Source organism: Siniperca chuatsi, linkage group LG11 (assembly GCF_020085105.1).
Source record: "Siniperca chuatsi isolate FFG_IHB_CAS linkage group LG11, ASM2008510v1, whole genome shotgun sequence".
Classification (NCBI taxonomy): domain Eukaryota; kingdom Metazoa; phylum Chordata; class Actinopteri; order Centrarchiformes; family Sinipercidae; genus Siniperca; species Siniperca chuatsi.
The window spans coordinates 13,948,687-13,959,232 of NC_058052.1; the positions used below are offsets into that span (position 1 = coordinate 13,948,687).

Here is a 10,546-nt window from a genome sequence, read left to right on the forward strand (position 1 = left end):
CTTTTAAATGCCCTATAGCCTAATTGTTCTCTTTAATATGGAACTAATATCTATTGTGTATGGGAATTGTGTTTGCTGTGAATTTCTATGTGTTTATTTATACTTATACTGTATATGTATCTGTCTCTTTCAGTCTTTGTATTGTACTATAATGACTGTCGGATCATGACCGAAGCTGTGCATATGGCACCATCTACTGAACAAATAAACACCATGCCAAAGTTTTAAAAAATATTCGTTCTTAGGTGCTACTGATGTTGCTTTTATGGTAAAAAAAAACAAAAAAAAAAACGACTGGACTGTTAATATTAAATCCACCAGTTCACACTTTGACAGCTAGTTTGGGTAGGATGGGAAATCTCCCAACAGAGGGATTAGTCCTGCAGGAAGCCTCACGTGTCCTGTCCGCTGCTGTTAAACCAGACACGCATGCGCAGAAACAACGTCTGCATGTCAGTCTGATACTTTCACTTTGCGCAGATTCCGAGCTGCCCGTGTCTCGCTGTAGCTTTCCACCCAAAACTATAACAAAAACACAACATAAACTTTAAAGCCGCGTGTTATGGGCTGTAAAAGGCGAAAATTGGGCCGGTTCAACCTTCTTGCTTAAACACAAAGTTAAATAAGAAAACGAACCGTAAACAACACGGTTAGCTAACTCCGAAGCAACAATGTTCAGGCACCTACAGTAAGCTGCCGACGCTGAACTCCAGGACAAGTGAGTTGATAATGTTTGTGGAATGAGGTCTTGCTTTTGGTAGACTTTTTGTTCAACATAGTCAAGCTGTCTTTGAATTATGTGACTTCACTGAACCTAACATTGGCAATCAACAACAAATGTCTCATAACCTTGGGTTTATTAGGACAGCTAACGCTACAGTAAGAGCAACATCAAGAACACACATGTGATTAAAGATTAAATAAAACTGCAGTAGCAGCAAAAAGTTATTTTCAGCAAGGTAAACGTGACAAAAGTCTGTATGCACCACTGGAATATAAAGAAACAACTAATACAATAATCTAACATTATAAGCACCCTTAAAATAGAGTGAAAATATAGGCTTTAATATGTGGTTGATATTTTAGCATGTTAAGTAGAGTGGGAAATGGTTTACTAACATTTGTGATATTCTCTAAAGAAGAAAGAATATTGTAATACATATTAATAAGTAGTAACACACATTTACTGTTAATAGTAACACTGTTTCCTCTGCAGATGCATAGAGGGCAGATGTGTAAATACTTAAATAAAAAGGCTTGAACAACAGAAGCCTTAATGAAGATCTACAGTGTAGTCCATAATGTTTCTGGACAGGGACAGATCATTTATTTTGGCTCTTTTTAGCTGAGGTCTTTAGCAGACTACCTGCGTTGTCCAGCGGCTGCAGGAGACCTCACACTATGGAACGGACTGCACTCAAACAGAGCCAGCTGTGTGGCTCCTGGGAGATGAAGGAAAGACTTGGGACTGGAGGCTTTGGGCATGTCTACCTGTACCAGCATCTTGTAAGTTCTGTCATCCACCTGTATGCTAAGGAGAACATAAAGCCCAGACCTAGATGTGTCTTTGGCTTGGTTTTATTCCCTGTCTGTGTTTGGAGCAGGAGTTGGGAGAGAAGATCGCTGTGAAACTTTGCCGCCTGGAGCTGAACTCCAAGAACAAAGACCGCTGGAGCAGAGAGATTCAGATCATGAAGAAGTGAGTGTAAATCATCTGCTTATGTTTACAAAGTAGCCATGAACAAACTTCGCTGCACATTTTGTTCTTGTCAAACCATTGCTGTATGTTTGGCTCTTTTTCTGTTATAGGCTGAAGCATGTGAACGTTGTTCAGGCCAGAGAAGTTCCAGAAGAGTTGAGCTCGATTGCTTTAAATGACTTACCTCTGCTGGCTATGGAGTACTGCTCAAGAGGAGACCTACGCAAGGTACCAAGGGGGTATTTTATAAAGACCCCAAACAGTTTTCCGTCGTTTAAAACATTGCACTATTAACTTTTATACCTCTTTATTTAGGTGTTGAATAAACCAGAAAATTGTTGTGGGCTAAAGGAGAGTGAAGTCCTCTCGCTGCTCAGTGACATTGGTAATGTTTTCCTTAGCTTTCACTTTATCAAAAAGGTCACTGTTATCACATGTTGATGCATAATGTATATGGAATGATTTATTTATTTATTTTTTTACAAACACAGGTTCTGGTATCCAGTATCTCCATGAAAATAAGATCATTCACAGGGACCTAAAGCCAGAGAACATAGTTCTGCAGGAGATTAGTGGGAAGGTGAGCTCATTTCCTTTTGTACATGCATGCAGCCTGTGTAATCTGCAGTTTCATATATTATATGGTTTTCTATAGCTGGCTCTCAAGAAACTATGTTTCCCTCCAGCTTGTCCATAAAATCATAGATCTGGGTTATGCAAAAGACCTAGATCAGGGCAGTCTCTGTACATCCTTTGTCGGAACTCTCCAGTATCTGGTAAGTGTTGCATCAGTAATGTATTGCTCTGCAAGAAATGAGAATTTTTTTTAAATATATGTCAACAATCAAGCCCTGTTTCTAAATCTATCTGTATGTGTGCTAGGCTCCAGAGCTGTTTGAGAGTAAACCCTACACTGTAACTGTGGACTACTGGAGCTTTGGGACAGTGATCTTTGAATGCACTTGTGGCTTTCGCCCCTTTTTACACCACATGCAGCCCGTTCAGTGGTGAGTCAACATAGCAGCAATGCATTTCTAGTCTGTATTCTGAAGAACCTGGGAATTCACATGACATTAAAACACACATTTTGTGGGATTTTACATTCCTTGATTTATTGATGTATGAAATGTATATTGCAAAATATACATAGATCTAATAATCCTAAATAATTTGACGAAGGGCTACACAGTATATATGAATCACAGCAAAATGTTAAACTCGAGTGTTACCATAGTATGTAAAGATATTTGACTAGGGTACAGTAAATCCAATATTGAGCACTACAGACTCACTACTCACAGGATAGAAACATGTATGTATAATATACACTTTTTATTAGTGGTGCGTGTTAAAGGTGGTGACGAAGTAGAGTCTATACAGATTTTTTTCTTCTTCTTGTTTGGAACATATTTTGGTTCTGGATTTTAAATTTGTTGGCTTCATTTTCAGTTCTCTCACTGGTTGCATGTTTGCCTGCCTTTTTAGGACAAGCAAAGTCAAGAACAAAGGTCCCAAAGACATTATGGCAGTAGAGGACATGAATGGAGAAGTCAGATTCTCCACACATCTCCCATATCCCAACAATCTCAGCAGGTAGCAACAAAAATACACTTTGTTGTACCTACCATTCAAGCGTCCCTCATTCTAACTTGCATCTAACCTGTGTGTGTGTGTGTGTGTGTGTGTTACATGTTCTTATATCCTGGTGGGGACTTTAACCTGAATGCACACTAACCCATAGGGATTTGTGTCACCGTGGGGACAAAAATTGAGGTCCCCACGGGTACAGACTGCTTTTTGAGGGTTAAGACTTGGTTTTAGGGTACAGGTTACAATTAAGTTAAGTTAAGGTCAGGCACTTAGTTGTGATGGTTAAGGTTAGGGTTAGCATTATGTCAATGATTGTCCCCCACAGGGATAGTGAAACAAACTTGTATGTATGTGTGTGTGTGTGTGTGTGTGTGTGTGTGTATGTGTGTTCATAGGCCACTGCTGGAACCAGTCGAGTCTCTTCTGCAGATGCTGTTACTGTGGGACCCCGCGGCACGTGGTGGAGGGTTGGATCCTGACACAAACAAGCTGTGCTGCTACACAGTTCTACAGAATATTCTCAACATGAAGGTTAATAATATGAACCTCACCTGTGTTTAGACTCATTTAAACCAGATGTTATTGAGTGCAATTATTTTTTTATATATCCCAGCTGAGGTCAGCATGCAAAGCAAACCCCCTCGCTTTGTGCCTTTCTTTCTCCAGGTGATTCATGTTTTGGACATGACGTCAGCCCAGCTGCACTCGTTGGTTTTGGGTGCTGAGGAGAGCTTACACTCCCTGCAGCTTCGTCTGGAGACACACACTCAGACACACATCTCCCCACTGAGTCAAGAGCTGCTGCTGGAGACGGGAATCTCCCTCGACCCACGCAGACCGCCTGCACACTGTCTGCCAGATGGATTGGTATGTGACACACATACAACAAAAATATCTAATGTCACAAGTACATACGCAGCAGAGGACCTACTGTTTTTTATTGGCATATTTTAAAAATATGGTTTTGAAATTTTGGTTAGTTCTGCATTACGCTGTACCTGTTATTTCTAGTAATTGGAATGGGTTTTTCGCATTTTTTTGCCTTCATATTTCATCAATGCAGTTAATTTAACATTTCCAGTTGGTCTTTTGTGGGGTAAAAATAAATAAGGCAAATAAGTCAGTTTGTAAAAACTGACAAATTGTTTGACTATGTTTGCAGACTGTATGAATGAATGCCTGAAGATTGTTTGCTTCCAGCCTTTCTGGCTCCTCTGGAAGAAAATGTATCTGCAAATCTGAACCTCAGCATAGACTTCCACTGGAGTTTTTGTTTTTACCAGTGAGCCAACCTCCACTAACACACACTATACAAGAGTATCCACAGTAATATTTGTTCTCTGCTTTCAGCGAGGCTGGGACAGCTCCATTGTCTTCCTGTTCGATAAGAGCCTGACCAAGTACTCTGGACCGCTGACTGCCAGACCTCTGCCAGACAGTGTCAACTTTATAGGTGAGATATATACAGTGTATACTGAGCTGTAAAACGATGTTCTAAAAGTTACTCTTTAATCTTACTGTCTGCTGCTGATATCTAGGGGATTTTCTTTGGCTTTTTTTCTTCTTCGGTTTTTGAAAATGAATCACCTTGATTTTTAAAATTAACATCCATCCATCCATCCATTTTCTACCGCTTGGTCCCCGTTAGGGGGTCGCGGGTGACTGGAGCCTATCCCAGTGACTTCGGGCCTTAGGCAGGGCACACCCTGGACAGTGGCCAACTCGTCGCAGGGCGAACACAGACACAGACAAGGACAGACAACCATTCACTCACACATTCATTCAATACGGGCAATTTAGAGTTATCAATTAACCTACACATGCATGTCTTTGGACGGTGGGAGGAAGCCGGAGAACCCGGAGAGAACCCACGGTAACACGGGGAGGACATGCAGACTCCACCCAGAGAGATTGTGTGATGTTGGTCCGGTCCGGGAATCGAACCCACGAACCCACGATCTCCTTATTGGGAGGCAGGAGCTGTAGCCGCTCTGCCACCGTGCACCCCTAAAATTAACATATAACACTCAAATCATTAATATGCCTCAGCTCTCTGGACTTTTCTCAACACTTAGTATTGTCACATTTTTAAAATGACGCACTTCACCATTCTTTCTTGACCTGACATGACTAATAATATCAATGAAACCAGACATTGGTAGATGTTCGGGTAAGATTCTTACCTGATGAAAGTCTACTGACAAAAATGTTGTTAATTCGATAAAGTGAATAAAAGTGATTGACGGTGAGCAAGATTTATGGTTCCCTCTCTGTTTACAGCGAGTTTTTGGTCCGACACACCTGTCATAAAGACTGGTGCGAGTACAAGATCTTTGCTGATGTTTTCACCACAAAATACTTTGAAAGTTATAGCAAATTCTTTGAATTTGTTGTCCAAGTTAAGGTGGGAATCATGTGTCTTTTGTGAACTATGTGTTGCCTCAGTGAGGGAGACTAAGACACAGCTCCCACTGTCTGCACTGAGAAAGGTGTGGGGAAGCAGTCAGCTACATCTGCGGACTGAAAGAGGACTACATTCGCCTGTACCAGGGACAGAGGGCTGCCATGTAAGTGCACAAACACACACATATACATACACCCACACACTGAAACATCCTTACCTTGTGTTTGTTTATGTGTAGGTTGAGTCTGCTGCGTTACAACACCAACTTAACACGGTACAAGAACATGCTGTTCTCCCAGTCGCAGCAGCTCCAAGCCAAACTGGCTTTTTTTAAGACCAGCATCCAGCACGACCTTGAGCAATACACCAAGCAGAGAAACACCGGCATCTGTGAGTGCATATCAATCTCCTGCTGTGATACATAATTTAAGGTCATCACTGAAGCCTTACGTGAGCTATCTGCTTTTGCGTGTTTTTCTGAAGCTTCCGAAAAATTGCTGAAGACCTGGCAGGAAAATGAAGAGAAGGCTGATGGGTATACGAAGGTAAGACAGTTATTAGCGGTAGTACTGTATAGTAATTCTACACAAACTTACTTGTAGTTATTTAAAAACAGTGCATGCAAAGGGTATTTTCCACTGTAGGTTGCAGATTTGGGGTATCTGGATGAAGAGATAGTGGCTCTACATTCTGAGATTGTGGAGTTGCAGAGGAGTCCATTTGCGAGGAGACAGGGTGATGTTATGGAGCAGCTGTCAGTATCTCTGTTATAATTACACTATAATAATTTCCTTAAAGGACAGGTTCACATTTTTTCAAGTCTGTCTTAATAGTCAGGTGCCCATATGTACATTTAAAAGTGTTTGATTGCGGTAATCATTCCTTCTGTTCATGTTGGCCGTTAAGAAATCCATTCCTTAAGTGGTTTCAGTGGAAGTGATGGGGGACACTTTGTGTTACTGTCTTTCTGCTGCAGTTCAGCAAAGAAGCACTGTCTGGGTAACACAGTGGAATTTGGTACTAAACAGACTGACTTGATTAAGGCAGACTGCTGACACCACATATTAACTTCAGATAAACTTTAGAAAATATGTTTGAATGGAATGACGACTGTGGATTTTGTCCCCCATCACTTCCATTGGAAGCAAAAACAGTTTCAATGTACATATGTACATGTACTTTAAAAAGTGTGAACCTATCCTTTAAAAATAACTGTGGTATGCACAAATTGACTCTCTCTCTTTGTCTTTTTGTCAGTGAGGAAAAGGCTATTGAACTCTACAAGCAACTGAAAGCTAAATGCAAAAGTTTGTACAATTCATTACACATTTAAAATAGTAGACGTGGAATCTGATAATGCTTGTTGCTATGGATAAAATTCAGTTGTATAACACATAAATAAGTTGGCTAGCAAGATGTGCCGAAGCACTGACTGAACAAATGTGTCACAGTATGGCATGTAGTATATGTTTACGTCATTGTATCAGATGATAGTACATGGATGATCATACGCGTATGTGTTTGTACAGGTCCTGACCCTCCACATGGCTACAGTGACAGCTCAGACATGGTGAAAACCATTCTTCAAACAGTTCAGAACCAGGACAGAGTGCTGAAAGATATGTACACTCACCTGAGGTGATCTATCCACAAGTGTCTGTCCAAACAGATACACACACACACTCAACCATGCAAAGTTCAGCACAACTAAGGTGTCATTTTACAATTCCCTGTGTGTCATTTGTGGTTACCCCATTTGTCTTTTTCTGTAGTACAATTCTGGTGTGTAAGCGGCGCATCCTTGATTTGTTCCCTAAGTTGGAAAGGGCGGTAGAAAACATAAAAACTGCAGAGGGAGCAGTGATTCAGATGCAAATGAAGAGGCAGAAAGAGTTCTGGTACCTCCTTAAGATTGCCTGTGTGAGTATATAACAAATGGCACTACAAAAAAATATTCTTAGCTTTCAGTGATGTTTTAGGAAGCTTGAAGCTTGATCTATTAGCTTGAAGATCTGCAATACAGTATTAAAGACTTAAATAATACTATAGTTAATACAGTGTGTTATTGTGTGTTTAGGCCCAGAGCAATTCTCCATCACTTATGCAACGACCCACTGACAGGTAAGATCTGTGAAAGACACAATTCTCTACCACAAGTTTCACAGATTCTCAGTATATATTACAATTGTATCTGAACACTGGTTAACGGAATAACCACACTAAAACATCATGTGGCTGTTTCTCTGTCATTAACTTATCTGCAGTTTAGAAGATGGGTTTAAATGTATACTGTGCAAAATGAGTTGAATTATCTTTTAAAACCAGCCGCTGGGATTTGTACAAATCACAAAGCTGCCACAAGAGGTCCCCCCATGTACCTCAAAGTCTAATAGTTTATAGAAGCAGGGCTCATAATCTCTGCAATTACTATTGACTTGAAGACAATAATATGGAGCCCCCAAGTCCAGAAAGATAATCACAAGGCTAACACACACAGGAAAATACATTCATACAGTCAATTTAGAGTCTTTCATCTCTTTCAGTGAAACTGTTCATCGATTACTGGATTTGAGAATCAGCGTTATCTGAGTCAGCTAACTTCTCTGCTGCAAGACGCCACCAAGGAGATGGAGCACAGTGTCATGGTAGTATATTTGATTGACTTGGCAGAAGGCATTTGTAAAAATAATCTGATTGATTAAATATTATTAGTCACCACCACATATATGTTCACTGTATGTATGTAGGTTATTGCATATTGACTAATTCCTTCGTAAAAACATTCATTTGCATTCAGTCTTTACTAGATCATGGAGGTTCACCTACTCAAGGTTTAGGTTTAAGTTTTTAGATTGGAGAATGGCATGAAAATGTTCAGTAGATGGAGAACAGTATGCTTAGTAGTACAGTATTAACATATTTGTTCTCTCTCTAGGAGCAGGACTGGAGCTGGACTCAGTACGGAGTGGTGACAACCCAACCTCAGAAGCTGTAGAAACTGACCAAAAACTCAGTGTTATGAGTCAAAGATATATACTGTAAACAAGTGCCTTTTCAGAGTTACACTATCTGAAAGCTTTGTGATTCCATACTGTGTCTTTTACAAACATGTGATGCTGTGTGTGCTACAGTGTGTGAAACAGCATGATGTGGTAAGCTATTCATGTTTTAACTTAAATGTATATTATTGAATTTTAAAAGCTATTTCCAGCTGTAACCAAGACTTATTTATTTTACTGATAATGCTGCTGCTGACAAACTATGCATGATGGAATGTGAATAATAGGCAGGAGCTGTAGCCGCTCTGCCACCGTGCACCCCTAAAATTAACATATAACACTCAAATCATTAATATGCCTCAGCTCTCTGGACTTTTCTCAACACTTAGTATTGTCACATTTTTAAAATGACGCACTTCACCATTCTTTCTTGACCTGACATGACTAATAATATCAATGAAACCAGACATTGGTAGATGTTCGGGTAAGATTCTTACCTGATGAAAGTCTACTGACAAAAATGTTGTTAATTCGATAAAGTGAATAAAAGTGATTGACGGTGAGCAAGATTTATGGTTCCCTCTCTGTTTACAGCGAGTTTTTGGTCCGACACACCTGTCATAAAGACTGGTGCGAGTACAAGATCTTTGCTGATGTTTTCACCACAAAATACTTTGAAAGTTATAGCAAATTCTTTGAATTTGTTGTCCAAGTTAAGGTGGGAATCATGTGTCTTTTGTGAACTATGTGTTGCCTCAGTGAGGGAGACTAAGACACAGCTCCCACTGTCTGCACTGAGAAAGGTGTGGGGGGAAGCAGTCAGCTACATCTGCGGACTGAAAGAGGACTACATTCGCCTGTACCAGGGACAGAGGGCTGCCATGTAAGTGCACAAACACACACATATACATACACCCACACACTGAAACATCCTTACCTTGTGTTTGTTTATGTGTAGGTTGAGTCTGCTGCGTTACAACACCAACTTAACACGGTACAAGAACATGCTGTTCTCCCAGTCGCAGCAGCTCCAAGCCAAACTGGCTTTTTTTAAGACCAGCATCCAGCACGACCTTGAGCAATACACCAAGCAGAGAAACACCGGCATCTGTGAGTGCATATCAATCTCCTGCTGTGATACATAATTTAAGGTCATCACTGAAGCCTTACGTGAGCTATCTGCTTTTGCGTGTTTTTCTGAAGCTTCCGAAAAATTGCTGAAGACCTGGCAGGAAAATGAAGAGAAGGCTGATGGGTATACGAAGGTAAGACAGTTATTAGCGGTAGTACTGTATAGTAATTTGGGTTTAAATGTATACTGTGCAAAATGAGTTGAATTATCTTTTAAAACCAGCCGCTGGGATTTGTACAAATCACAAAGCTGCCACAAGAGGTCCCCCCATGTACCTCAAAGTCTAATAGTTTATAGAAGCAGGGCTCATAATCTCTGCAATTACTATTGACTTGAAGACAATAATATGGAGCCCCCAAGTCCAGAAAGATAATCACAAGGCTAACACACACAGGAAAATACATTCATACAGTCAATTTAGAGTCTTTCATCTCTTTCAGTGAAACTGTTCATCGATTACTGGACGAGAATCAGCGTTATCTGAGTCAGCTAACTTCTCTGCTGCAAGACGCCACCAAGGAGATGGAGCACAGTGTCATGGTAGTATATTTGATTGACTTGGCAGAAGGCATTTGTAAAAATAATCTGATTGATTAAATATTATTAGTCACCACCACATATATGTTCACTGTATGTATGTAGGTTATTGCATATTGACTAATTCCTTCGTAAAAACATTCATTTGCATTCAGTCTTTACTAGATCATGGAGGTTCACCTACT

At 40.3% G+C, this 10,546-nt stretch overlaps 1 protein-coding gene across 1 annotated transcript in view; it reads left to right on the top strand.

Annotated features, from left to right (window-relative positions):
* Nucleotides 1-437: 437 nt before the first annotated feature.
* Nucleotides 438-10,546, top strand: part of LOC122884588 (inhibitor of nuclear factor kappa-B kinase subunit alpha-like) — a 10,587-nt gene continuing 478 nt past the window's right edge. The window contains 22 exon segments of the mRNA XM_044214697.1: nt 438-718; nt 1,346-1,506; nt 1,605-1,699; nt 1,810-1,927; nt 2,015-2,084; nt 2,191-2,279; nt 2,386-2,475; nt 2,582-2,706; nt 3,185-3,292; nt 3,685-3,820; nt 3,956-4,156; nt 4,640-4,742; nt 5,735-5,783; nt 5,785-5,856; nt 5,932-6,083; nt 6,177-6,238; nt 6,338-6,447; nt 6,951-7,000; nt 7,223-7,331; nt 7,466-7,613; nt 7,771-7,814; nt 10,265-10,364. Of these exon segments, the coding sequence (XP_044070632.1) occupies nt 1,402-1,506; nt 1,605-1,699; nt 1,810-1,927; nt 2,015-2,084; nt 2,191-2,279; nt 2,386-2,475; nt 2,582-2,706; nt 3,185-3,292; nt 3,685-3,820; nt 3,956-4,156; nt 4,640-4,742; nt 5,735-5,783; nt 5,785-5,856; nt 5,932-6,083; nt 6,177-6,238; nt 6,338-6,447; nt 6,951-7,000; nt 7,223-7,331; nt 7,466-7,613; nt 7,771-7,814; nt 10,265-10,364 (2,136 nt within the window). The 5' untranslated portion in view covers nt 438-718; nt 1,346-1,401.